At 54.4% G+C, this 24,102-nt stretch overlaps 7 protein-coding genes across 7 annotated transcripts; 3 read left to right on the top strand and 4 right to left on the bottom strand.

The window, feature by feature from the left end:
* Positions 1 to 408: 408 nt before the first annotated feature.
* Positions 409 to 3,539, bottom strand: BDY24DRAFT_339243 (GTPase activating protein; the record flags this gene model as incomplete). Its single annotated transcript, XM_076637358.1, has 14 exons — positions 409 to 595; positions 712 to 817; positions 908 to 1,045; positions 1,139 to 1,216; positions 1,309 to 1,498; positions 1,620 to 1,759; positions 1,851 to 1,977; positions 2,068 to 2,196; positions 2,337 to 2,525; positions 2,662 to 2,724; positions 2,849 to 2,990; positions 3,147 to 3,262; positions 3,348 to 3,401; positions 3,489 to 3,539. 14 exons carry the CDS (start codon positions 3,537 to 3,539, stop codon positions 409 to 411), a joined length of 1,710 nt encoding a protein of 569 aa, XP_076497759.1.
* Positions 3,540 to 4,736: 1,197 nt separating this feature from the next.
* On the bottom strand, positions 4,737 to 10,098 carry KAP122 (Kap122p). Its single transcript, XM_076640014.1, has 22 exons — positions 9,749 to 10,098; positions 9,541 to 9,672; positions 9,232 to 9,290; positions 9,046 to 9,163; positions 8,626 to 8,981; positions 8,362 to 8,558; positions 8,116 to 8,294; positions 7,800 to 8,038; positions 7,484 to 7,725; positions 7,213 to 7,415; positions 7,061 to 7,144; positions 6,932 to 6,988; positions 6,623 to 6,859; positions 6,254 to 6,547; positions 6,138 to 6,179; positions 5,930 to 6,058; positions 5,604 to 5,822; positions 5,462 to 5,526; positions 5,374 to 5,392; positions 5,266 to 5,299; positions 5,091 to 5,164; positions 4,737 to 5,009 (listed from the first exon to the last, which is right to left on the bottom strand). Exons 1-21 carry the CDS (start codon positions 9,860 to 9,862, stop codon positions 5,118 to 5,120), a joined length of 3,066 nt encoding a protein of 1,021 aa, XP_076497758.1. The 5' UTR covers positions 9,863 to 10,098; the 3' UTR covers positions 4,737 to 5,009; positions 5,091 to 5,117.
* Positions 10,099 to 10,334: 236 nt separating this feature from the next.
* Positions 10,335 to 12,588, bottom strand: BDY24DRAFT_385778 (Ribokinase-like protein). Its single transcript, XM_076640013.1, has 9 exons — positions 12,473 to 12,588; positions 12,342 to 12,401; positions 12,194 to 12,265; positions 12,067 to 12,088; positions 11,792 to 11,975; positions 11,406 to 11,586; positions 11,198 to 11,262; positions 10,749 to 11,092; positions 10,335 to 10,665 (listed from the first exon to the last, which is right to left on the bottom strand). The coding sequence occupies exons 2-9, from the start codon at positions 12,390 to 12,392 to the stop codon at positions 10,499 to 10,501; spliced, it is 1,086 nt and encodes a 361-aa protein (XP_076497757.1). The 5' UTR covers positions 12,393 to 12,401; positions 12,473 to 12,588; the 3' UTR covers positions 10,335 to 10,498.
* On the top strand, positions 12,589 to 13,908 carry BDY24DRAFT_385775 (cytochrome b-c1 complex subunit 6 family protein). The gene is made up of 5 exons (XM_076640012.1): positions 12,589 to 12,715; positions 12,850 to 12,952; positions 13,203 to 13,340; positions 13,456 to 13,473; positions 13,743 to 13,908. The coding sequence occupies exons 1-5, from the start codon at positions 12,615 to 12,617 to the stop codon at positions 13,779 to 13,781; spliced, it is 399 nt and encodes a 132-aa protein (XP_076497756.1). The 5' UTR covers positions 12,589 to 12,614; the 3' UTR covers positions 13,782 to 13,908.
* Positions 13,909 to 14,606: 698 nt separating this feature from the next.
* BDY24DRAFT_434261 (uncharacterized protein) lies at positions 14,607 to 16,662 on the top strand. Its single transcript, XM_076644146.1, has 6 exons — positions 14,607 to 15,093; positions 15,437 to 15,508; positions 15,605 to 15,691; positions 15,810 to 15,817; positions 15,981 to 16,017; positions 16,094 to 16,662. Exons 1-6 carry the CDS (start codon positions 14,913 to 14,915, stop codon positions 16,333 to 16,335), a joined length of 627 nt encoding a protein of 208 aa, XP_076497755.1. The 5' UTR covers positions 14,607 to 14,912; the 3' UTR covers positions 16,336 to 16,662.
* Positions 16,663 to 16,929: 267 nt separating this feature from the next.
* BDY24DRAFT_350295 (amino acid permease/ SLC12A domain-containing protein) lies at positions 16,930 to 20,485 on the bottom strand. Its single transcript, XM_076637697.1, has 17 exons — positions 20,278 to 20,485; positions 20,148 to 20,196; positions 19,987 to 20,040; positions 19,782 to 19,882; positions 19,647 to 19,718; positions 19,531 to 19,566; positions 19,278 to 19,418; positions 19,160 to 19,204; positions 18,909 to 19,056; positions 18,724 to 18,753; positions 18,543 to 18,607; positions 18,382 to 18,456; positions 18,194 to 18,301; positions 17,853 to 18,127; positions 17,561 to 17,695; positions 17,280 to 17,436; positions 16,930 to 17,167 (listed from the first exon to the last, which is right to left on the bottom strand). Exons 1-17 carry the CDS (start codon positions 20,374 to 20,376, stop codon positions 17,090 to 17,092), a joined length of 1,668 nt encoding a protein of 555 aa, XP_076497754.1. The 5' UTR covers positions 20,377 to 20,485; the 3' UTR covers positions 16,930 to 17,089.
* A 1,176-nt stretch (positions 20,486 to 21,661) lies between these two features.
* BDY24DRAFT_385765 (P-loop containing nucleoside triphosphate hydrolase protein) lies at positions 21,662 to 24,023 on the top strand. The gene is made up of 3 exons (XM_076640011.1): positions 21,662 to 21,756; positions 22,144 to 22,462; positions 22,604 to 24,023. The coding sequence occupies exons 1-3, from the start codon at positions 21,690 to 21,692 to the stop codon at positions 24,015 to 24,017; spliced, it is 1,800 nt and encodes a 599-aa protein (XP_076497753.1). The 5' UTR covers positions 21,662 to 21,689; the 3' UTR covers positions 24,018 to 24,023.
* Positions 24,024 to 24,102: the final 79 nt, after the last annotated feature.

Genomic DNA, 24,102 nt, shown 5'->3' with positions numbered 1-24,102 from the left:
AGAACGGAGAAGATTTTCCGAGTCGAGCGATCTCTAGAGCCTCCGTGATATATCTTCGGAAGCCGAAGTTTTCAACCAGACTCGGAAGCTGTGATCGTCGCAAATTGCACAGGAAGGCGACACTCCGCTCGACGCGTCTCGTTTTCGTTCTCTCTCTTCTTCTTCAGAGTGCAGGGAGAGCGTCCATCCAAGATTCAAGCAAACACCGCAAGTAGAGCGAAAGGAGACAGAGAGGGGGGGTATCAAACCTAAGGAGGTAAACAACGAAGGCGAGGCGAGGCGAAACAAAAAGTCAAACGAGACGAAACGGGAAAGCAAAACGAAGAGATGTAGAGAGGGTCCGGTCGAGCAGATCCATCCAAAAGCACCAGCAAAAGACAGAAAGAGAGAGAGCGAGCGAAAGGAAGCTTAGATGAAGATGTCCTCGTACTTCAACAGGATGGTCTCTACGGCCTTGCACTGGAAGCTCATCAGGTCCGCCATGGTCATGCCTTCTCCTCCTCCTCCTTCTGGCGGTTGACGGAAGAGGGTGGGACCGAAGACGATGGAGAGGTTGGAGGCGGACATTTGGTTGGTCTTCTCTTCGGCTCGAATCCTGAGGGGAGAGTGGGAAGGGGAGGGAAGGGAGGGAGGAAGAGAAGACGGGTCAGTCCTCGTTCTCGTCCTCGTTTCTCGTCGACTCGAGAGAACAGGATACGACGATCGACTCACTTGTGAAGATGTGACATGAAGTACTTGAGAGCAGCGTAGTTGGCATCCGGTAGCTCGTTGACCTGCTCATGAAGACGGATGTGACGAAGTCGGTCGTTGTCCGTCCCTGTTTCAACGCAAACCAAACCGAAACGAAGCGATCAGCTTTCTCGCTTCCTCCCTTTCCTCTCCCTCGGAACGAGTCGTCCGTACTCACGAGCAGCCTCCATGAACTGAGGGTACAGAGCGTAGGTGAAGAGCGGATCGGGAAGCTCTCGGAACCAGAGTTTGAGCGTGGATGAGACGACGTTGATATCAGCCCAGGCGTCCTCGTCGAGGTCTACCGAGTCGACGTCTGAGCATCATTCGGAGAGAAGAAAGGAAGAATATAGTCAGTTCAAGAGAAGGAAAACGAGAGAGGAGAGAGGAAGAGAGGGACGCGACGAACCCTGATCGAACGCAGCCTTCAGCTTCTGAACCGCCGACGTCGTTCCAGAGAGTCGATAGATCCCCATCGTCGTCAGACCTGAACCGAACCCAACCATAATCAAGCATCCATCGAGTCAGCATCTGTCTTCCCACTCGAACCGTCTCGAACGAAAAGGAAACTCGACTCACCCTTACTCTCAATCGCCTCCGTGCAAACCTCCAAGATCTTAGGCACCTCATCCCCGTCCCTCATCATCGCATCCGTCAGATCCACTCCGAAGGTAGCCTTCAAGCTCCGAGAAGAATCCTCGGCTCCGTTTCCGTTCCCGTTGTTGTAGTTCTGGGAGGAGGAGAGGACGTGGGGTGGGAGGGGAGGGAGCTGGGGAACGAAGCGAAGAGAACGACCGGAGACGGACGAGGAGAGCGAGTCAGTGATCGACGAACAGATGAGAGAAAAGGCGGGGAGAAGAGAGAAAGAGGAAGCAAAGAAAGGAGCTCACATAACCCTCCTCGTACAACCCTTCCCTCCTCGGACCTCTCGGAACGTTCCCTCGAGCGACGATGAAGTTTTGCATGTAGAGCTTGAAGTCGGTTCGGTTGTCGATCTGCTCGGCTACGGCTTTGAGTCCCAAGGTGGTCGCTGGAACAACAACGAAACGAAGAGAGAGGAGCCGAAACGAACCGAGTCAGCTCGTCAAGTTTGAACGAAATAAGAGACGAAGAAGGCCCACCATCCAGTCCTTCCACAGGAGCCAAGGTCGTTCCCTCCTGCAGGACCATCGTTTCGTAGAGGTAGGCGTATCTCGAGAGGTGGTACTGAGTCCCGAGATCTACTTCGTCGGCGCATTGTTTGAGGAGCTGTCGTTCGAGGCGAGAAGGTCAGCGTTTCGTCTTTCCATCTCCTTCTCATCGGCTCTAAGATGACAGAAGAGTGAAAGAGGGACTCACTCGAAGGATCTTAGGCAACTGGGAATTGAAGTACTCCTGCCTCACGCTCTGAGCATCGAGCACGGCTCGTCTGAACGCGTCCGACGCGTGGGACATCCGTTGACGAACATCGTCTTCTTGTTTTTGCATCTGCAGACACCAAACGAGCCGAAGCCAAAAGTCAGCTCTCACCTTTCCTGGTCCCTTCGTCTTCGTCCTCCTCATCTACTTGTCGTTCGATCGCGACGCGTCGTCCAACCTCGATCCCACTCATTCGTCGTCTCACTCACCTGAGCAGGGTTCTTCCCCTTAAACAACCCAGCTCCCTTCCCGATCGCCTTCCCAAGCTTCTTCCTGTTCCCTTCCGGTCCATGTCCTCCCGGCGAGTTGTGCATGCCGGCGTCCTTGAGGTTGCCTCCTTCCTTGAGAATCAGGATCCGTTCGAGCTCTTCCACGGTGGTGTCGAAGCGAGCTTTGGCCTGGGGACGGGGATAAAACGAGAAGAGGGAGAGAGATGGCAGGAAGGGAAGGAAGAGGAGGGAAAGAAGAGGTCAGTTGAGAGCGGCGGACGAGAGACGTGAGCTCGAAAGCTGCAAAACGAAAGCAGAGACGCACCTTCTCCATCGTCAGATCCGCATCCTGCAGGTTCCTCTCGAATCTCGTCCCAGTGTCCTTGTGCTGTTGTTCGAATCCGAACCCAAAAACAAACGGACACGATCAGCTTCGCGTCTCTTCTCCTTCTCAGCCCTCGTTCTATTTCCGATCCTCGAACGAAGAAGGGATCGTCTCAACCCAAACTCACCTGCTTCCTAGTCTTCTCCATCTCCTTGGCCAGATGACTGAGTTCCTCTCCCATCTCGTTCAACCTCTGAGCAAACTTCAGCCTCTGCTGGGCGAGCGAGTCGTGGATCCGGAGGGTGTCCTGGTAGGCTTTGAGGAAGGATCTGGAGCGATACGATGGCGAGCAAAGACCGAGGAGGACAACGGGAAGGTAGTCAGTTCGGTGCTCGAGCTCTTTTTCCTTCCAGTTCGAGAGACGGAGGAAGGGAGACGCGTCGAAGCAAGGCCTCGATTCGAAGAGAGACGTCGACTCGACTCACCCAGCCTTCCCATCCCCTTTACTGTAGTTATCCATCAAGTCCCTTCCCATCTCTCCTAAGGACCTCGCATACGACTCCTCCACTCTCGCTCGGGACTTGAAGAACAAGGCGACTTGCTATACTCAACCCAACAGCCAAATCTCGTCGTTAGCTCTCTCTCCCTCTCTCTTTCCTTTTCCTTTCAGCGTGGCTCGAACTCACCCGACACGAAGCCAAAGACTGCTTGATCCGATCCGTCAGGAGTGGTAGAGCACACTGTGGCACAACAAAACAACACGTCCGTTAGCTCTTCGAACGAGAAACAGAGGAGAAGGAAGGGAGGAGAGGAAAGGACGAGCTCACGTCCAAATCACACAACTGCCTCAGCACCCCTTCGTCAAACTGCAACGGCATCCCACCTCCACTCGACATGGAAGCAGCTTCCATCCCCATCCCTGCTCCTCCAGCCATCCCACCTTCTATAGGCACAGGCGCCCCGATGATCAAGCCCGTCTCCGAGTTCTGTCTGCTCCCTCCTCCTCCTCCTCCTCCTCCTGCTGCTCCCCAAGTCGACGGTCCAGCTGAGAAGGACCCGTTCGAGCTTGCTTGCCTCCCATTGCCACCGTCCATGCTAGGTCTGGACGTCGAAGCTGACGAGTTGGAGGAGGAAGGTGGGAGGACGGTCATGCTTGGTCGTTGAGGTTGAGGGGTTTGAGGGGAGGAAGGAGTGATGCTTGTGGAAGGGATGTTGGAAGTCAAAGAGAAAGAAGAAAAGGTGGAAGGGTCCGTAGAGGGTGTGACGGTTGAATTGGAGGTTGTTGATCTTTGGGAGGTTTGGGATGCTGAATGGGAATGTTGCGAAGGGGAGGAGATGGAGGAAGGATGTTGATCGGGAAGGAGTCCTGGTGGGGAGTCGAGAGCTGAAAGACGAATACGATGTGTATAGAGAGAGTCAGCTTAGAAGCTCGAAATATAGAGAGAAGAAGATATGTAGGTGACGAGGCAGGTTCGGGATCGAAGACGAGAGAGAAGGGAGGGACGGAACGAGACGAGACCGACGTCGTCCTCGTTGCTCTGCCCTTCGTTTCTTCTCTCGAGAGCTCAGAGTCGAGAGCTAGTCCAGCCAAGCTCGTCTCTAAAAGCCAGAAAGAGCTTGACCTCGCTTCCCCTGACTGCTATACCGCTCTTCCCAGCTCAGCTTCCTCCCCTCCTCTCCCTCCCCCTCTCTCCTCCCTCCCCTCCCTCCCTTCTCCTCCCATTTCACTCACAGTATCTCTCCCTCTCTCCTCCTCCAAAGTACCTCCCTTCCTCTCCTCCTCCTTGCGTTGATGGTGGTGGTGCTGAATTCGTAGACATAACTGTTGAAGCGACGCTTCTCGTCGAGTTCTTCTTCCTTAGCTTCGAACCGTTCTTGAGCTGCTGGCCAAACGAGAGCGATTGAGCTCGACTCGGTAGAGGCGGTCTTGTATCGTTGTTGTTCTGGTGGTACTTGGAATGAGGAGAAACGGGCGTGAAGAGCGGGGTGTAGGAAGTGGATTCGAGCGAGTAGGTCGAGGAGGGGGTTGGGGAACCAAAGATGAAGCCGCGAGGAGCTGGGCTAAAAGGTGAGAAGGGCGAGCTTGAGGACGAAGAGGAACGGGAGCGGAGACTCATTTTTTTGCCTTGATGGGTTCTCCTTATAAGGATACGGAGTGGTAGTAAGGAGTAAGGAGAGATCTAAAGTAAACAAAATGGGGAAGAGCAGGCGAAGGGGAAGGGGACGATGGCGACGACCGTGTTTCAGCTCCTCTCTCCTGCCCTTCCCCACCCTCTTTCCTTCTTCTGTAAACCGAAATCGAAATTTACGTAAATCCTCTCTTAAAAGCCCTAAACGACGACCAGCGCCTGTACGCACACAAGAAAGAGAAGAGAGAGAGTCGTCAGCTTCGTTCGAACGAGAAGGGAGGTTCGTGAACCAAAACTCACCCTCTGAACTCGACAAAAGATCGCAAACTAGAGAGGTGCAGAAGCAGCGTAGGCTGACCCTTCGAGTCCTCGAGCTGAGATACATCATCGCAAGGAGGAGGGGCGTCAGTGAGTTAAGAAACGAGGGAGCGGAAAGGAAAGGAGACGACGACGCGTCGTTCGAGAGAACACTCACAGACCAAGGCGAACTCGTTGAGCGCTTCTCGGACCTGATGGCGAGTGAGAGAGAATTAAGTCAGTTGGGGTTGGGAGAGGAGGAGAGTGAGAGATGTCGGTAACGAGCCTTCCTGGTCGTTCGACCTCTGGCGAAGAGAGAGAGAGAAGATCAGCTCGTCGTTCCTCGAACGAAGCGAGAAACACAGAGTGCTCACTTGAAAATCGCATTCTTCAACTTCTCCTTCGCCTTCGCCGTAGCTCTCGGATCCGGGAATCCTTCCTACACAACCCAAAACCACTCGTCAGTTCCTTCTTCTCTCCTCGTTCGTTCGTCTCCCTCTCCCGTCCTCGACTCACCACGCTCAAAATCGTCGTCAACCAAGCCGCACACAGCTCCGGCAGCCTCGCTACAAGGCTCGCCAGAAGTTCCGCCAGATGGGGGATCACACTCCTCGGGCAGTGACCTCCCGCTCCGAAGAGGATGGCTTGGAGGATTGAGTGACCGTGGGTTCGGAGGACGATGTTGAAGGCTTCCAGGAGGTCTTGGGGGGAGCGAGAGCGGGAGATGGTTGTTGTCTGTGAGGCGAGAGGCGAAAGAGGAGGTTGGAGAAGGGGTTAGTGGGGTGGGAGAAAAAAAAGGGGGATGAGAAACGGAGAAAGGATGCAAAGAGGAGGGAACCAACGAGGAATCCAGTGACAGCTTGGATGGAGTAGCGCTCTTGGAGTCCTAGGCCGACGATGGAAAGCTGCATCATAGCGTCGAGAACCTCGTGGGGTGGAGCGAGGAGGGATACGGGGAAACGGGCGGCGACCTGGGGAGAGAAGTCAAGGAAAACGGGAGGATCAGCGTTCGAGAGAGAGAGAGAGAGAGAGAGAGAGAGAGGGACTCACGGTGCCAGCGAACTTGAAGAGACCTTCGACTACATCGGGATGCTGAATCGACCAAAGGGAGGAGAGAATGAGGAACGATCAGCGACGAAGGACGAAAGACGCGTCGAAAAACTCACGCTCGTCATCACCTCCGGTCCAGCACTCAGCACGTTCGCTCCAGCCCAGATCATACTTCCAGCGACCTCCCGAACGAGTCTCTGAGCTTTCTGACTCCCTGCGTCGTTCGAGATTCCGAAGCCAGGCGGAGGAGCGAGTCGTCCGACGAGGATCTCGGCCAGCGAAAGCCACACTCCGTTGAGGTTCCGTTCTGCTGCTGAGGCGACGAGACGAATGAGCGGTTCCGAGTCGAGGGAAAGGAGGGTTGGGGAGGTGGTGGAGGTGGTCATAGATTTTAGAAGGCGGGAAATTTCCTGGACAAAAGGGAAGGAAGGGAGCGTGAGATGAGAAGGGGGGAGAGGGAGGAAGAAAGGACGCGTCGAGCTCACATCTGCTACTTCTCCGTCTGTGCTCCAAAGCTCTACCATCCGAGCGATACCCTCGAGCATCCGAGTCCTGAGCTCTACGAGTCTTGGGTCGGCTCGTGCCTTCTCAGCGTCTCCTCGGAACATCTGCTCCTCTGCTTCCGGTTCGAGGTCGAAGTCGTCGAGAGGAGTGAGTCCCTTCGCGACGGCGGTGAGGGAGATGACCTGTTGAATCGAGAGAGCTTTCGCCTCGGCGGGGAGCTGCAACCAAACAAAAGAGAAGTTTGTGTCAGAAAGATAGGTCGACAAGAGGTAGACGAAGAAAGAGCGAACCTGATTCGAGAGGGAGAGCGCGTGGAGGAGTTTGTTGACGATGGGATCGACGATGGACTGCAGAAGAAACGGTGAAGAGGAAGGTCAGAGAAAGTAGAGTCAAGCAAGGGCAGAAGCAGGGGATCTCACCTTGACGGGCTCGACAGCATCCATCGGCGGGAGAGCTTGAACGACCGACGTGATGGCCTCGAGAACCTTTGCCTTCTCCTCGGGCTGAAGAGGGAAAGGAGGGAGAAGGTCAAACAAAGAACCTTAGCTCAGATAGAGATCTGTCGGCTTACATCGATTCGATCTTCGACAGTTCCGTACAGGCTTCCAAACTCGCCGATGTGACCCGTCAAACTCGTTCGACAGAGATCGCAAAGCGTCTTGAGAGCTTGAGCTGCTGAGGTGCAGAGCGATGGGACGTCGAGAGCGGGGACGATGTACGAGATGGCGGAGATGACGTGGGTAGGGTGGGCGTGGAACCAGGAGGAGTAGTCGCCTGAAAGAAGAGGAAAAGAGGTGATCAGCTCGAGAACAGTCCCTTGTGGGTTTCGAACGACGACTCACCGAGAAGAGCGAGAGTGGTAGCTCGAGTTCGACTATCTCCGGCAGTAGGTAGTCGACCGAGGATCTCTGGCGAGAAGAAGCGAGGAAGGAAGGTGTTCTCGTCCTCTGGAACCGCTTCTTGGGCTGCTCGAAGACAATGGAGCGACGCTTCGATCTCCTCCCATGGAGGCTCTGATAACGAGAGGTCCGAGGCGAGAGAGTTGATGAGGAAAGAGAGCATCTCGTCTCTCAAGACGTAGAACCTAGAAGAAAGGAAGGGAATCGCGTCAGTCGAAAGAGACGCGTCTTCGAACGGACGAGGAAAGGAGCGACTCACGTCGTGACCAAAGTGTCCCCAACGTCGTTCCTATACACTCTAAACTTGTCGGTCTGATCCTTCATCCATCCTCCTCCGTCTCGAGGAAGGACGCACTTCCCTCGCATCCGTCGAAGGAGCTCCCCGAAGATCTGAAGGGCGATGTTCCATTCGTTCCCTGGGACGGGAGCGTCGGCGGTTTCGATGTGAGGAGAGGCGGTAAGGGCTTCTTGGAAGAGGGACCAGAATCCGAGAGTCATCTGAGGGAAGGCGAAGGAAGAGGAAGGTAAGAGTCAGTCGTGCGATAGAGAATGAGACGCAGCGGGAAGGGACGAACCTCAGAAACGTCCTCGTCGAGACCGTAGTACCCAGGAAGCGACGAGAAGCCGAGCATGAGGGTGAAGAAGGTTTGGACTTCGGGAAGAGCGAGATTCAGGGCGAGGTAGTGGGCGGAGTGCTCGCCAAGAGCAACGAGGAGTTTGCAGAGGGACTGAGCGGCTTCGTCGACGTCTCCGGCTGAAAGAGAAGGAAGGACAGATGAGTTACATGCAGACGAGACAGCGAAAGAGAGAAACGGACTCACTGCTGAAACAGGACTCGGCGATAGGGCCAGCGACGGAAGGGAGCCAGGCGAGAATCGGATCGGTGAGAACTTTGCTGCCTCGACCGTCTTTGAGCACGGAGTCGAGCAAGATCTGCTGCAGGCAGTCCGAAGCCTGAATGAAAGAGTCGGGGTGCGAGAGGAGGGCGATGACGAGTGGAAGGGAGTGGTGCAGAAGTCTGATGGGGAGAGGAGAAAGGGTCAGTTGTGAAGTCGACGCGTCGAAGGAAAAGAAGTCGAACTCACTCTCCGCTCAACCCCCACCCGATCCATGCTTCCAGACACGACGTCGCAGCACTCAGCTCCTCCTCCCTCTGTCGACTCTTATCTCCACCTCCATCCTCCAGCCACCGCCTCAGAACTCCCAGGCAGCTTCCGACAGCGACCTCCGATCCTTCCTCGAGCACGTCGTGAATTTCGATCTTCCTCGTGCCGATGAGACCTGTCCGGGAAACCTCCTCGATGATTATCTGAAAGAACTCGAGAGGGAGAGCGAGACTCGGAGGTGACGTTGCAGAAGGGGCGGGAGTGAGGAGGGTGAGGAGAGTGAGGAGAGGATGAGGGAACGAGTTTGGCGACAGGCGGATGATCAGGGAGGAGAGCTGGAAAAAAAAAGAGGTCGAGATCAGCCACAGTTTATCCCTACGCTGGTAAAGACGAACGTACTGCCACGAAGAGTTTACGAAGAACTACAGCGTTCTCTTGTCCAAGAGAAGCAGTTTGCCCAGTCCATTCGAGCATCGAGTTGAGAAGAGCTCCTCGTTGCTCCTCAGGAAGAGTATCCCTGCGATAGACGAGAGAAGACCTGATCAGCTTGCGAGAACGAGAGGCAGAGCAGTGAACTGCACTCACCAATCTCGAGTGATCTTTACAGAGGCGGTGTGAGCTCCGAAGAACCGAACATTGCGATCCTGCGACGGAGAGGGAGGGAGAGCAAGCGAGGTCAGCTTCAGGTCTCCTTCCATCAGCTGCTTGAGCTGCTCCAGTCTCTCTTCCCACACTTGAAAGAGCAAGTCAAGATCTTCTTCGTCTCTGCGGTTGATATCCTTCGTTCGGGAATGCTTCCAGAAGCTTCAACTCCCCAAACCTCAGCCCAGCTCGTCCTCCCTCGTTCAAAACCGAGCTCGACCTCCTTCTGCAGACTACAGCAGTCAAACTCACAGGATGACCAAGTAGAGGACCTATCAACCCCCAAGACGCGTCCGATTTCTGAGCTTCGACGAGTTGCCGCTGGAGTTCCTGTTGCTCGTGAGGTTGGGCGTTCGAGGTCGGAGAGTAGAGGTGCTGAATGATCTGAGGAGGAGAACGAGCAGAAGATAAGTGTGGTCAGCATTATGATGGCAGAATTGGCTAGCTTTGAGTATAATACTCTATTTTCCAGCGTGGATGGATGAGGGAACGATGGTGGATCTCGGTTGAGCTCGAAATCAAGATCGAGGGAGGTGAAGGAAGGAGAGAGGAAGGAGGGAACACCAGCCATCATCCGTCCATACCAGCTCTTTGAGGGAGTGATAGGGCGAGCAGACACTTCCCCAGCATCCGTTTGGCCCTTGACGATGTCTGGGTCGTGCGAAATATCACTTCCAGCTCAAGGAGGTTGTCCAGTAGCTTCTCGAACGAAGCTCAACGACCTCGCCCCGTGAGGAGCTCACCCTCCTCCTCTCTTCTCCGCCTTCCTCGTCCTTCTGCTACTCACATTTATGACCTGTTCGATATCCGCTTGGGATATGGAAGCTGCCATCGTTCTTCGCACTGTTGGACTGAGAAAGAGAAGGAGGATGAGATGGTTGTTTGGAGTCAAGAGGGTCGGCGACCTCTCTTCGAAACGACCTCGACACTGCGCTCGGAAGAAAGGGACGAAGCTCGTCCTGAAGGAGAAGATTATTTCGAAGAAGCTGATGCAGAGAAGTCGCAGATATGCGCTCAGTAGGGTTCTGGTATCGGAAACGCAAGAACAAAGGGGAAAGATGGGTGTCGCAGAGAGAGAGTGAGCTAGTCGCGTCGGACTCCTGCTCTCCTCCATCTTTCAGCACTTTATCTATACCGGATCGAACAGCGTTTGGTAAACAACTGTCTATAATCCCATCTAAATCAAACCCTGCGGCCTCCAACAAATCGTTCAATTCGACGACGCGGCTACCTTCGCCCTGAACCTCTCCAACCTCTCTCGCCCCGTCTCCTGAACGTCGCACCAAGCTTCCTCTCCGTCCGACTCTCGAATGCGCATCTTCGGCAATCCTGACTGTTCAATAGCGAAAGAGGCTGCAACCGAGCCGTAGAGGATGCCTGAGAAAAGAACGAAAGCGAAGAGACGATCAGTTTCGGACGCGACGACGACGCATCTCGAACAACGAAGAGCAACCACTCACCTTCGTAAACATCTCCTCCACTGATCAACAACCCAGCTCCCATCCCACCCAGGAAACCATTCCCACCTCCTGTAACATCGATAACCCTAGACTGCTCGTCTTTTCCGAAAACAGCTTCAACCCACTTCACCTCTCCAACCTCTCCGCCCTCTCCTGTGCTCGAGCAGAAGCAGACTCCGTCTCCGCCAGATCGAACGACGGCAGTTCCTCCGGGAGACATGAAGGAAGCGAGAGTTTTGGTAGCAAGGGAGATGAGAGCTTTGGTTTCGGCTGAGGAGGGTTGGGGAGCGGGGAGAGGATCGGGGAGGAGGGAGAGGAGGGTGAGGGCTTCGAGGTGATTTGGGCTGTGAGATAGAGGTTTAAAAAGATGTGTCGAAGGGAGAAAAGGTGAAAGGTCAGCCAATAAGTCCATTCGGATGAGGGAGAGGTCGAAAGAAAGAAGAACGCACGAAAGGATCGTGATCCGCTTTCCGATCGCCTTGAGGTTCTCGAGTTCTGCAGGAACACAGTCAGGCTTTGATGAGAGATAAAGGCAAGATACGAGGGTCAGAACTGCTCGTCCATCTCTCCTTCAACCTCTCGACGCTGAAGAACTCGGCGCGTCTCTCTCTCTTTTCCTGCCCTCACCCTCTCCACCTCTTCTTCGGGCGAACTCACAGGCATAGGCTCCCAGATCTTCCCACAGTCTACAAACTCCAGCTCATCCAACTCCTTCACGATCTCCGCCGCTCGCAGCGGAGAACAAACGAAGTGAACGTAAGAGGGAGGTGATTCTCCGAACGGTGTCGAAGGGAGTTGAACGGGGGAGATTCGAGCTCGAGGAGTAAGGTAGCGGAAGCTTTGGTGGCCAGATCTCCAAGGGAAGGAGAAGGGAAGGGGGAGATGTCAGCTTCAGCTTGGTTCCTATATTTGGGAGTGTCGTGAGGGGGGACGCGGGAGCGGCGACCCAACGAGGGGCGAACGAAGGACGGACGAGCTCGCAGAGAACTCCTCCTTCACCCTTTCTGCCAGCTCATCAAGGTCCTCGAGAGATGGAGACTCACCCTCTGACCTCCTCCGAATAGATGTTCAACGCACGCGTCGTCAATCGATCTCCTTCGCGGAAATGCCACATCTCGCTGCCGTAGGAGAGCAGCTCGTCCATGATCCGAGGTGGGAAGTCGGTTCCGACGTCGATAATCATTCCGAGGAGAGTGGGTGGGAGGAAGAGGCGGGAGGCGATGGTAGCTACGAGACGATTGAACGAAGAGAGGGAGGAAGGGGAGGAGAGTGAGCTCGAGCGGAAGGGAACGAAAGAATGAAGAAAGAGACCGCGAACCGTAAGTTCCTCCTCCTCCGATCTGAGAGGACATGAGACACATGAGACGAGGGAGCAGAAGCGAGGGAAAGGAAGGAGATCAGTGGGAAGAAACAACAAGGGGAAAGAGCTGCTGGTTCATACGGACCTGCTCCTCGTGCACTTTCTCACTGAGAGAGCCGTCGGGTTCGCGGTATTCGAACTCGTCGATGATGAGCATCTGGTAGAGAGCATCGTTCAAAGGTGGTCAGCAGAGGTGAGAAGAAGAACATAGGAGGAGAAAGAAAGAGACGAACGCCCATGGTCAGAATCCGACCCGACCCCGGAGGAGGTGCGATAACAGACATCCTGAGAGTCTGCAGAGAGCAACAAAAACCTCGTTAGCTATCTCGTCTCGATCTCCTTCTACTGGCCTACCCGGACTCACTTCTATACTCGTTCGTGGAAAAGTTGGTCGAGTCGTTTGTCGTCGTTAACACCTCGAGCAGGCTCCGTCTCTTTTCTCCTCCTCCTCCCGAGCACTCCTCCTTCTCTCCCAACTTTCACCTCCTCCCCCCTTCCCTCCCAAAATGTCCTCTTCCGCCGCTTCCACTTCCACCGCCCCCGCCGCCGAGGAGCAATCTTCGTCGCAAGGATTCTTCGCTTCCCTCCTCGAGGCTGTTATGCCAACGTGAGTTCAAGAACAGGGAGAGGAGGAAGGAAAGGGAGAGGGAAGAGAAGGCGATCTTGCCATTGGCTCTCCTCTGTTCAACTTTGAAGCTGACTCTCTGTTTTTCGCTTTCGATCTGGCCTGGAACGATGCAGTGCTCACGCTGAGAGCACCGAGGTTGCTTCTACTGAGGATGCTGAGGGGAAGGAGGAGGAGGCTCCTGCTGCCGAGGAGGAGGAGGAGGAGGAGCCTGAGGACGTGAGTTCAGCTTTCCCTTTCTGATCGTCCCCCTTCCTCTTCCTTGATCGCTCTCGAGGTAGAGCTCTGTGCACCTGTAGAGCTGCCTGCAGAGGAGACGACAAGGGTTCAAGGAGTTCAGCCGATCTATGAACAGCAGGAGCTTTCGTTTGCTGACGTCCTCCCTTCCTTCCCCTTCACCTCTCACCTCTTTCCCTCTTCGCTCTCCTCATCGCTCCCTCCCTCAAACTCATCGACGGAATCAATACAGATCTACCCCTCTATCCGAGAGGAGTGTGCTGCCACCGCTGCCTGTGCTCCCGCCAAGACCCACTTCGAGCACTGTGAGAAGAAGGTCCGAGATGGAAAGGGATGGGAGGGAGAGGATTGCGTTGAGGAGTTGTTCCACGTACGTTCACAGCCATCGAGCTCGCTCTTGTTCTAGATGTGAGGACGAGAGAGAAGAGAAGCTGAAGCTGACCTTTTCGATGGTGCTTTTGCTGGGGTTTGATTGGGAGAAACAGCTGATGCACTGTGTCGATGTACGTTCCGAGCTTTCCCTCCTTTCGGCTATCCTTCCCTTTCTTCCTTTGTCTGCCCACTTTGCTGACTCTCTCGTTTCATCTTCTTCTCTTGTCCTTCCCTCCTCGTTATCATCTACTCCTACCACCGTCGATCCCGCACCCGCTCCGCCTCACCTCCTCTGCTCTCCTCCAACCAAACACCTCTCCTTCCCCTCGAACCTCAACCCACCTTGCGACCGCTCCTCCTCCGCACTCAACTCAATCCTCATCATCGAAACCAATCGCAGACCTGTGCCATCCCCCAGCTCTGGAAGAAGCTCGCCTAAACCACCCTTCGGACGTCAAGTTCGTTTGGAAGGGTCGTTGGGTTTCGTTTCGTTCGGAAGGGTGATTTTCTGGGTAGAGAGAGGGAAAAGAGGTGTATATGGTGAATGAAGCTTTTGATTCTTTGGCTTGTCGTGTAGTGGGAAAGTCGGAGGGGGGAGTGGACCAGGGGCGGAGGAGGGATGAATCTGAGCTCGCTCTGCTCAAGTCGACGCGGTGTGTCCCGATTTCAGCATTGGAAACCCGGATATGAAGTGCCAGATCGTCCACTCGCTGTTGAGAAGATTTAAAGTACCAGCGAAGATTGTTAGTGAAGTCGGGCGACTTCTGGACCCAAGCTCGCTCGTTTGTGAACCAGCTTCGAGCCACTCCATCCCTTCCCCTCTGCCCCCGTCTTCAAAGTGGGCTCACTCTCTATCCCTCTTCGATCTGGGTTCAGTCACTACTCTGCTTCACCCTTGACGCTCGTCCTCGAGGTATTTCGCGTCAGGCGAAGGAAGTGGTTGAGACCCGACGCGTCGGGCTCGATGGCTCTTCCCCAGCATCCCGTGCACGAGTCCAAAGTTCCTTCCCTCTCTGAAGATCTCAATACTTATTTACTGATATACAGACTTTATTCGAACCGTAACAATACCACCACAACACCGTCCTCCTGGACTTTGTTTTTGTCGACGGCCTCGCAGGCCTTGGCCTCACCGATCGGTTTGGACGCGTCTTGAACGCAAAAAATCTTCCTTTTGTTCTTACATACCTCTCTACTTCAGCATCCTATTAAGTCCCTACAAAGCTAAGCACATTCGGCAAACAGGGACTCCCTCTCGAGGACTCCTCCCTCCCCCGAACCTCTCCCTCTCTCGCAGCTGCCTTTTTGACCTCAAGATCCATACCTTCTCCTCTTCATCAAACGTCTCGGCATGTCCTCTTCCCATTGTTGTTCACTCGAAAATTAATCGGGAACAAGAAGCGCTAGCAAAACTCCCAAGCCCTCCCTTCTCCCTCTCCCTTTTCTACCTTGGCTCCCCTCCAACCACGACCATCGAGAAACGAACAACAATAAACACCCTTCCATCTCCCTCCCCCACGCTCTTTAACACCCTCTCTCTCTTCTATTGAAGCCAAAAACAGTCACGGAAATGAAGCTCTCGCTCTCTTCTCTCGCTCTCGTTCTTTCGTCGGTCCTCCTCCTCGGTGGGGTGGACGCCTACGTTCAAGGTCACCAAAGCACGCCTACCCACTTCCACATCACAGTCCCTTCGACGACGTCTCCATGGGTGCAGGGAGGTCCCAATCCGCTGGTCTGGGAGAGCGCTATCGGTGAGTTCGGGGTCCTTTTGAAGGCTGGAGGAAGGGAGGGAGGGAGGAGGAAAGGTGCGAGCTCGCGAAGGCAAGGAGGAGGACGTGAACGACCGTCGCGTCTTGAAGGGAAGATCTTCTCCTCTTCCAGCACGAACGAGCACCTCTCTCGTCACCTATACAGCTCTCAGAAGGCAATGAGGCTCTGGGAAGGACCACTTCCGTCCCTTCCTTCCTCGACTCAACTTCTGTCCCCTTGTTCTTCCTCCTCCCTCCTCGTCCTGCCAAGTGCGTGTGACTTTCTCTTTGAAACAATCTTGACGCCAACTCTCTTTTTACTTCCTCTTATTCTGCTTCTCTCTAGAGGGTGTGGTTCAGTTCGATGTAGAGTTGGTCAGGCTGGCAGGGACGGGGTTGCTTCTCGTAGCAAAGAACGGTGAGTCCTCCCTGCTCGATGCCGGCGTTCCTCTCCCTCCGCGTTTGTTATCATTTCGATGCTCATTGGCCTTTGTTTTCTTGCTTTGACCTGCAGTCCCGCTGAAGGATGGGAAGGCTGTGGTCGATGTGGAAGGGATCCCGGAAGGAGATGACTACTTCTGCGTCTTCATGGACTCGTACGGTGAGTTTCCGTCGTTTCGTTTTTCTTTGGTTCGAGAGGAAGGAGAGGAGGGAGGGAGATTGTTTAGATCGAGAAGTGAGAGCTGAACTGACCTCTATGTTGATCTACCGTTCTGCAGATGGAACCGTGAGTTTGCTCTTCTTCTTTTGCGACGACTCAAGAGGAGGGAGGGAGAGGAGAGGAACACGTCGTCGTCAAACCGGCCGGCTCCTTCCTCCTCCTCCTCCATCTCCTCTGACCCTCGCTCTTGAACTGACTGTCTCTCCCTCTTCATATCTCCTCGCCACAGGTCTACGCTCGATCCTCAAGGTTCTCCATCCAAGCCAGTTCGTCCCTCCTCCTTCTCCCTCCGACGCGTCGAGCACTCAAGCTCACACACCCCCTCTTCCCTTCCTTCCCCAGATAACACCGTCTCTACCACCGTCTCCGCCTCTCTCACTATGACCATCACCGGCTCCCCTCATCCCACGAGAATGTTCGAAACCACCCTCCTCCCCGTCGAAACCAAAATCTCCGACTCGTCCTTCTACGGCAACAGCGGGTCGTCCTCCAGCGCTAGCAGAGGAGTCTCTGTCGGGGTTGGGATCGGGGGATCGATGGGCTTGGGGATGGGGGTGTTGAGCGTGATGCTGACGCTGAGTTAATTTTCCCGTCTCGTCTCCCTTTGCATCAACGATCCCCTTCTCGTCTCGTTTTGCTTTCGTTCGCTTCGCTTCGCTTGTCTTACTACTACACTACACTTCCATTTCACTCTAGCATTCATTCATTCACTACTCACGTCCTCTCTCTCTCTTTGATTGTTCTCCTCCCTCGTATCACCTTTCCTTGTTTGTTTTGATCACTTCAACTCCTCCTCGACGCTCGTTTTCACCACCACCTGGACACTTAACGCTTCTCCTTGTTCTCGTTTCTCTTGTTTATACATTTGTGCTAGGTTTTTGATAGGTTGTTGGCGCTTTGATTGATACCCGTTCTTCGTTGTGCGAACTCGGAGAGGAGAGAAGGTGGACGAGCGTTCGCGAAGACTGGGTGGGCTTCGCCAGCAGCGTTCTTGAGTCCTTCGGAGCCGCCGTCGGTACAGGGAACCACAAATTTGCTGATTTTGATCATGGGAGAGGAAGCGCTCGTCTAGGACCAGAACAGCCAGCGAACGATTCGAATCGAGTCGACGCGTCAACTCCGTCTCGTCCCCTTCCCTTTTCAGGACAGCTCCTCGTCGTGGATGGAAGAAAGGAGGTATGATACCATCATGAAAATACAACGTGTGAAGAGCGAACGGTAAACCTCGTTCCTTTGTGTACAACCAAAAAGCAAGAAGAACGACGAAAAGAAAACACCTCGAGCGACGACGACGCCGACGCTCGCCCCTTCCTTTATTCTAAGCCTAGCTCAAAACCTCTAGAACAACCAAGCGAAGAACTTGCCGACCTTCGTGGTAGGAGGGTTGACGTCAACGTCGATCTCGGGTCCAGGGATCTGCAAAGACGCGATGCGAAACGAACGAAGGGAGGAGAGAAAGTAGTGTCAGGAGGGGTTTTTGAGCGAGAGAAGTAGGATGGAAGGTGTATAGAGAGTCTAGGAAACTCACGTTCGAGACGAGATCGAGCTCGTGTGCCTTAGGGAAGGGCTTTCGACCGGTGACGAGCCAGTGAATGAGGAAGAGTCCACCGAAGAGAGGGATGTTGAGGTAGGCGACGATGAAGTCAGAGACGTTCCAACCTCCGTTTAGGAAGACGGTGTATCCGCTGAAAAAGATGAGGGTGAAGGTGAGAAAGAAGGAGAAAGAGAGAGCAGTCAGCGTCGGAAAGGGGAACGGGTAATCTCGATGCTCGACGCGTCCAACTCCGTCTCTTCTTACGCCCCACTCACTTGAAAATAATGACAATACCACACCAAAGCAACGCCCAGTAGGCTGGCCAGGGCTGAATCTTGATGTAGAGGAACTTGGTAGCGGATCGATCGTAGCCCTGAACCTCCATCGCCTTCTTCCAGCGCAGGAAAGTGCTGAATCAAGAGAGAAACGACGAAACGGGTCAGCCAAAGCTCGATAACGAGCAATCTTGAGCCAGAGCCTTAAACGTTTGTTGTCGCAAAGTGGGCCGAGCTTGAGTTGGGACGAAAAGCGTCTCGAGGGAACGCGCTCGAGACTAAAGACACTCACATGCAGATGCAGCCCCAGCAGATGAAAGTGGCAATGGAGACGAGGTTGGAGAGCCAGTTGAGCACTGTCGAAGCTCCATCGGATATCGCCATGTAGGAGAGGAGGATCCAGATCGTCGAGAAAGCGAGGGACGCGATGGGAAGGCCGGAAGAGGTCGTCTTGACGAAAATCTTGGGAGCCTGCCCCCTCAAAGCGAGTCCGTAAAGCATACGAGAAGTTCCGTAAAGACCACTGTTTCCGGCGGAGAAAGCAGAAGTCAAGACTCCGGCGTTGATCTGCGAGAGAAGAGAAGGACAGTGTTCAGCGGAGGGAAAAGCGACGCGGGCTCAAACGATACTCACGACCGAGGGAAGAGCTTTAATTCCAGCTCGGTTGAAAGCAATGACGAAGGGCGAAGAGGCGGCAGTTCCAGTGGAAGTGAGAAGGTCAGGGTCGTCGGAGGGGACGAGCTGAGATAAAATGAAGGGGGGCGTCCGGATCAGACACGATTGAACGAAGCTCGGGGGAGGGAAACGCGAGCCTGACGTACCATTCCAACGATTATAATGCCGAAGACGTAAAAAAAGAGGATCCTATAGAATATCCGCTTGACGGCTTTGGCCATCTGTGAAAGGAGGAAAGAGAGACGAGAACGAAGTCAGCTTCGCTCTCGACACTTTGCGAGTTTGCGGCGAGGGAAGGTTTCCTCACGTTCTTCCTAGGGTTCTGGAGTTCTCCGATGGTCATAGCGAGAGCCTCCATTCCGGAGAAGGAGTCTGGGAGAAGGTAGAAGAAGCAGAACGGTTCACAGACAGTCCAAAGCGAGTCTGTCGAGACGCGTTGCTGCTTCCCTCCCTTCCCTGCAACAAGAATCAAGACACCAGCAACTCACAAGCAGCCTGAAGAAGGGAGGTGAACCATCCTGAAGAAAAGAAGAGAGGGTCAGGTCGGTTGAGTCAGTTTTGAACGCTTCGCTGTCTCCCTTTTCCCCTCCTTTGCCCAGGCTCGACGAATTCCCGACTTCGCGAAGAGTGGTGTTCGCAGGAAAGCTTCTCGAGAATATTTTTGGCCACTCACCAGTGAACTTTCCGATATTCCCGGGAAGCGGATAAGATGCGAAGGCTCCAGGGACGCGCCAATAATGGAACCCAAGGCGAGTGTGGTTGGGTCCCCCTCCGAGGTCGACCACAAGTCCTCCGATGATCAATCCGAGAATCAAGGCGATCTAAACCCGAGAAAACACCCCAGCAAAACGAAGGAAGAACTCAGGTCAGCTCGCCGTTGTTTTCCTTCGATCTCGAGACCAAAGAGCGCTCGTGAAGACTCACCTTGATGAGCGCAAAGACGAACTCGGACTCTCCAAACCACCGAACCTGAAGGAATAGATGAGTAGGAAGGAGGTGGTCAGCAAGAGATGAGAGACGACGAGAACGAGAGGAGACTCACCCCGAAGAAGTTGATGCTCGCACACAGCACCAAGAGGAGTGTGATGAACCCAGCGAGTTTAGCAGTAGTCATTTCCGTCCAGAAGCCGATGATCAACGTCGCCGAGATGATCTCGGTGGGAAGCGACACGACTCCAGAATACTTTTCCACGAGAAGTCGAGGAGAGGAGGTCAGCGACTGACAGCCTCCTTCTTTCCTTCAAGGACTCTTGGCCGCCCGAAAGTCCTTCTTTCATACCCATGCTCTCACTCACCCACTGCATCCAACCGAGAGCGAAACCGAAGGAGGGCTGCGAGGAGGAAAAGCGAGGACATCAGGATCCGAACCAACGACGCGACTCGAACTCGAAGCTTGAAGAATCCTACGCACGTGAACGAATCTCTCCGCGAAGTGGATGTATCCACCAGCGATGGGAGCAAAGCACATGAGCTCTCCAAGAGACTGCGAATAAGAAGCGATCAGTTTCGAGGCAAGATTACTTCGAAGCAGACGAGGTCAGCTCACATTGATCATCGAGTACACGACCGTCCCGATCAGAAGGTAGGCAATCAGAGCGCCGGCAGGTCCAGCGTGGACGATGGCCTTTCCAGATCCGAGAAAGAGACCTGAGAAGAGAGGGAACCGAGCGAAGATTTGTACGAGGAAGTCAGCCTTCCGACTCTCCTCGACGTATCCGACTCTCCTCGACGAATGCGGATCTAACACTCACCAGTTCCGAGAGTCCCAGCCAACGCAATCATTTGAACGTGTCGCTGCTTCATTTCTGTTGAGGGAGAAGGCAGGAGAGAAGCGGCGAGGGAGGGAGGAGTGCAACAGGTGAGATAAGGATCTGGCGACTCGATGCTCTCTCGACGAAGTAAACGCCCGAACCTCTGTGAAGTCCATCGTGAAGACCAGTATGCACATCGATTTTGACGTCCTAGAGCAAAGCGGAGTGAACAGACTGAGCTTTTGCTTCGGTCGAAGAAGGGAAAGGAGAGGGAAAGACGACTCGACTCACATATTCATCTGCATCATGATCTCCCTCTCCAGCTGGGACGACCTTAACCGTCCCCACTTCAGCATCCTTCTTCTCGCTGTAGTACTGCTCGTCGTTCATGGTTTGGGTGGGTTTGAGGGAAGGTAGGAGGGGGAGGACGGTTGAAGAGGCAAGAGTCGACCTTGAGATGGACGTCGTTGGTTGCTTCCTTCGAGAGCGCTCTCCGAGCCTAAGGCACGAGCCCTTATCTTCGCTGAGGTCGGAAGTGTCCGTGCGAGGCTCCGCTATGGCAGAGAAGACAGCTATTTCAGTGAAGAAGAGGAAAACGGAAGGGTGAGCTGGGGAAACGCCTCAAACGAGAATAACTTAAGGACTCACCCGAGGGGAAGATGCCGCCATGTTCGAGGCAGAGATAAGGTCACTAGGATTCTAGGTCCATCACTATGGCAGCAGGAGGCAGAGATTCGAAGAAGTCGACCTTTTGTTGTCGTGGTGGTTTGGGAAAAGAACTTGAAGGGCTGATGTTTAAGGAATGCTTGGCCAAAAAGACGCGTCGACCGTCGAGGCGTTCCTTGAGCGACTCCTCAGCGCTTGTTGCTATCTTCCTCGCAGAACACCGCAGAAGAGGAGCATAATCTGTCTTCGAAATCCCGTATGAAGATGAGCTTGCGTTATCTCTTCTGACGTGCGATGGCGATAAGAGAGAGAGATTCATCACTTCCTCTCCCTTTGATCAACCGCGATTACTCCTCACCCAGTTCTCTGCGCTTGTCTCGTTCTTGAGTCTCATGCTACACGTTCAACTTTTCACCTAGCCTTGTAAAAGGGAGATCCTAGTTCGTCGAGGGAAGAAAGAGCGCCCAAGACGAAAGTCCCATTTTCTTCCTCCGCGACCTCCTCAGCTGTTTCTATTTCTTTGCGGCGCTGAGATAGCTAATCTTGACAAACAGTATTGCAGACTGATAGAGATCCGTTCATCCATATTCACTGCGTTATCACCCGGTTTCGAGATAGCGAAGGTCGTCGCAGGCCGAGCGTCGACTCGTGAAGAACGACAGGTCGAAATGGTCGAGATTGAAAGAGACGACGCGGCCGTCCGACTATTCAGAACTCAGACATACAAGCTCGACTTTCCACCAGTCACTCTGTTGCCCTTGAGGTGATACATGTTTCTAGAGACGCATCAAGAGGTGAAGAAACGTCGCGTCGAGCGCGTCTCGGAAGAGCCTCGTTGGCTGTGAAGAGCTCTCTGGAACTGAAAATGAAGAGTGAAGCGGTATTCAGGTTCTCTACAGTGTTTTAGAGAATGCTTCGGAAAGATCGGAATCAATAATTTTAGTTGACGACGAGGGAAGACAAGACGTCGCGTCGATCTGAGTTTCAGCTCCCCTCCCCTCTCCCCTCAACCGCATCGACCACGAAAGGAAAGGAAGATGTTCGACACCCCTCTCGCTCAGCTCACCAATCTCACGTCGAGGCAGAAGGCAGTCCTGAAAAGAGGTGAGCTCGTGCGTTTCTACGAGGTCGCTTGTGAGGGTGGCGAGGGAGTGGAGGGAGGGAGGAGGAAAGGAGGAGAGCTCGTTTCTTGATGATGTCGAGCTCATATCTTCAGAGAACGAGTGGCGTCGAGGCTTCAGCTCAACATCATAGCCTCTGAGCTGGGTTATACACCTTTTTCGCATCGGTGGGAGGCACGATGGTCTTGTGAGGGGCAGAAGAAAGGAAAGGGGAAGGAGTCGTCGAGCTCACCTCTCCGCCTCCTTCCCCTTCTTTCGATACTGCTCGTCTCTATCCCTATTTCTCGTTCTCGTCTACCCGTCCTACGACCGTCCCTCATCCCCATCGAATGCTGACTTTACTTCTCTTTCCTTTCCTTTCCCTTCCCAGCTGGTCTCTCCACTCCCTCCGAAGTCCTCCTCCCTCCACGAGACGTCCTCGCCAAAACACTCAAACCTCTCCCCAGAGCGGACGTAGATCAACTCGTAGACGCAGTAGCTCGAGGACTATGCCCGACTCCTACTCGTCTAGGAGGTCTGAAGCAGGAGGAGCAGGAAGGGCCGTCGTCGGAAGGTTCGGGGAGTGGAGGAGTGGGAAGGGAGGAGCAGGAGGAGAAGGTCGACGTCTTGAGCTTTGGAGATGTTGAGATCGACAAGCTTCTGGGAGGTGGGATCAGGAAGGGAATGATCACAGAGATAGTGGGAGAGAGGTGAGCTTGCGTTTCGTCTGTGCTCGGTTTGGAAGGACGAAGGGAGGAAGGAGTGTTGTTGAGCTCGACGCTCCCTCCGAGTCCTCCATCTCCTCGTTCGAAGCCTCGCTGACCTCGTCCTTCTTCCTTTGTGTTCTCTAGCTCGGCAGGGAAGAGTCAAATCTGCCTTCTGTTAGCTCTCTCCTCCCAACTTCGCTCACTACAATCCTCCTCTTCCTCCTCGAGCTCCTCCCAACCTGAACCTCAGCCCTCCCCGGCCGGACCTTCGTCTCCTCAACCACACGCCTCCTCCTCTTCAGCACTAGCATCACCTTTCCGATCCCTCGGATCTATAGCCTACCTGTCCTCCGAAGGAAAGCATCCCTCGCACGCCGCTCGTCTTCAATCCCTAGCAGCAGGACTCCTCGCTCGACACCCTCAGGATCCCTCCCTCAACATCACCATCGAATCCCTCACCTCCAACATCCTCTTCGACGACTGTCACGACGTAGAAGCACTAGACCATACCATCTCCTATCGAATCCCAGCCCTCATCGCTCGCCTCAAACCTCCTCCTCCAGCACCTCCTCCTCCAAACCAAAACCAACCTCCCGTCGCGCCTCCTCCAGTCGACGTCAAAGGCAAAGGAAAAGCCAAACCCACCTCCCCACCACCCCCGCCACCCCTGCATCTTATCATCCTCGACTCTCTGGCAGCCCTCATACGAACCTCCTTCCCGACCAACTCCTCCTCAGGTCTCTCCCTCCGTTCCGCCTCCCTCTGCTCCATCTCCGACAAGCTCAAATCCCTCGCTCTGATCCACAACCTCGCCATCCTCGTCGTCAACCAAGTCACCGACGTCTTCTACAACCCTTGGAAATCCTTCGACGACCCCTTTTCCTCCTCCGCATACAACGCCCACGCCGAGGAAGGAGGAGACATCCAGCTGGGGTACAAGGATCAATCGAGGTGGTTCAACGGCTCGAGTAAAGACTTGGGGAAGGAGGCTAGTTTGGGGTTGGTTTGGGCGAATTGCGTGAACGGGAGGATTATGATTAGTAGGACAGGGAGGTACAGGAGGGTGGAGGTTGAGGAGGGAGGTGGGGAGGGCAGTGGGATTGGGAGGGAGCCGAGTTTGATCCGGAGGATGGAGGTTGTGTTTGGGAGTGGGATGAAGAGAGGGAGGAGGGATTATGTGGTTTGGGAGGAAGGAATCTTTGGGTTGAAGCCTGCTAGAGGGACGGAAGCAGTCGAGGGAGGAAGGAGGAAGAGTTTGAAGAGGGAGCGAGAGGAGGAGGAAGGGGAGGGAGACGGAGACGCGTCGAGGGTTGGAGGTGGACCTGAGGAGATGTTGAGGAGCCAGAGTCGAGGAGATGGGGTCGGGGAGTTGGATGTGGTGGATTTAGAGGGAGCTGTTGAGGAGGGAGAAGGGGAGGAGGCGAATGGGGATGGGGAGGGAGAGGGAGGAGGGAGCGACGATCAGGAGGATGAGTTCGGGGATGATTCGTGGATGAATGGGATGGGAGCGGATGCTTGGGGCGCGATGGACGGTGGGGTTACTTCTGGTACGATCTAACGAGGCTCTTTTTTACGTGATACGGAGCTCAAGCGAGAGAAGCGAAAACAAAAGAGACGGGCGCGTCTCATCGCTGTGGATCTGC

This window comes from Mrakia frigida (genome assembly GCF_051309035.1).
Source record: "Mrakia frigida strain ATCC 22029 unplaced genomic scaffold BDY24scaffold_11, whole genome shotgun sequence".
Classification (NCBI taxonomy): domain Eukaryota; kingdom Fungi; phylum Basidiomycota; class Tremellomycetes; order Cystofilobasidiales; family Mrakiaceae; genus Mrakia; species Mrakia frigida.
The sequence above is the reverse complement of the archived record's forward strand: the minus strand, read 5'-3'. Positions and strand labels throughout refer to the sequence as shown.

What these genes read in the sequence shown, in the direction of transcription:
- BDY24DRAFT_385775 (XM_076640012.1), top strand. Translation starts at nt 12,615, where the DNA reads ATGTCCTCTTCCGCCGCTTCCACTTCCACCGCCCCCGCCGCCGAGGAG. An exon ending in CTCGAGGCTGTTATGCCAAC is followed by an intron (nt 12,716 to 12,849) that starts GTGAGTTCAAGA and finishes GGAACGATGCAG; the next exon opens with TGCTCACGCTGAGAGCACCG. An exon ending in AGGAGGAGGAGCCTGAGGAC is followed by an intron (nt 12,953 to 13,202) that starts GTGAGTTCAGCT and finishes GAATCAATACAG; the next exon opens with ATCTACCCCTCTATCCGAGA.
- BDY24DRAFT_385778 (XM_076640013.1), bottom strand. Translation starts at nt 12,392, where the DNA reads ATGTCTGTTATCGCACCTCCTCCGGGGTCGGGTCGGATTCTGACCATG. An exon ending in CGGAGGAGGAGGAACTTACG is followed by an intron (nt 11,976 to 12,066) that starts GTTCGCGGTCTC and finishes ATCGTCTCGTAG; the next exon opens with CTACCATCGCCTCCCGCCTC. An exon ending in TGGAGGAGATGTTTACGAAG is followed by an intron (nt 10,666 to 10,748) that starts GTGAGTGGTTGC and finishes TTCTTTTCTCAG; the next exon opens with GCATCCTCTACGGCTCGGTT.
- KAP122 (XM_076640014.1), bottom strand. Translation starts at nt 9,862, where the DNA reads ATGATGGCTGGTGTTCCCTCCTTCCTCTCTCCTTCCTTCACCTCCCTC. An exon ending in CTGTCGAAGATCGAATCGAT is followed by an intron (nt 7,145 to 7,212) that starts GTAAGCCGACAG and finishes TTCCCTCTTCAG; the next exon opens with CCCGAGGAGAAGGCAAAGGT. An exon ending in TCTTCAAGTTCGCTGGCACC is followed by an intron (nt 6,059 to 6,137) that starts GTGAGTCCCTCT and finishes TTCTCTCCCCAG; the next exon opens with GTCGCCGCCCGTTTCCCCGT.
- BDY24DRAFT_350295 (XM_076637697.1), bottom strand. Translation starts at nt 20,376, where the DNA reads ATGAACGACGAGCAGTACTACAGCGAGAAGAAGGATGCTGAAGTGGGG. An exon ending in GGCTGGGACTCTCGGAACTG is followed by an intron (nt 19,883 to 19,986) that starts GTGAGTGTTAGA and finishes CTCTCTTCTCAG; the next exon opens with GTCTCTTTCTCGGATCTGGA. An exon ending in TCGTGTACTCGATGATCAAT is followed by an intron (nt 19,719 to 19,781) that starts GTGAGCTGACCT and finishes TCTTATTCGCAG; the next exon opens with TCTCTTGGAGAGCTCATGTG.
- BDY24DRAFT_385765 (XM_076640011.1), top strand. Translation starts at nt 21,690, where the DNA reads ATGTTCGACACCCCTCTCGCTCAGCTCACCAATCTCACGTCGAGGCAG. An exon ending in GAAGGCAGTCCTGAAAAGAG is followed by an intron (nt 21,757 to 22,143) that starts GTGAGCTCGTGC and finishes TTCCCTTCCCAG; the next exon opens with CTGGTCTCTCCACTCCCTCC. An exon ending in ACAGAGATAGTGGGAGAGAG is followed by an intron (nt 22,463 to 22,603) that starts GTGAGCTTGCGT and finishes TGTGTTCTCTAG; the next exon opens with CTCGGCAGGGAAGAGTCAAA.
- BDY24DRAFT_434261 (XM_076644146.1), top strand. Translation starts at nt 14,913, where the DNA reads ATGAAGCTCTCGCTCTCTTCTCTCGCTCTCGTTCTTTCGTCGGTCCTC. An exon ending in GGTCTGGGAGAGCGCTATCG is followed by an intron (nt 15,094 to 15,436) that starts GTGAGTTCGGGG and finishes GCTTCTCTCTAG; the next exon opens with AGGGTGTGGTTCAGTTCGAT. An exon ending in GCTTCTCGTAGCAAAGAACG is followed by an intron (nt 15,509 to 15,604) that starts GTGAGTCCTCCC and finishes TTTGACCTGCAG; the next exon opens with TCCCGCTGAAGGATGGGAAG.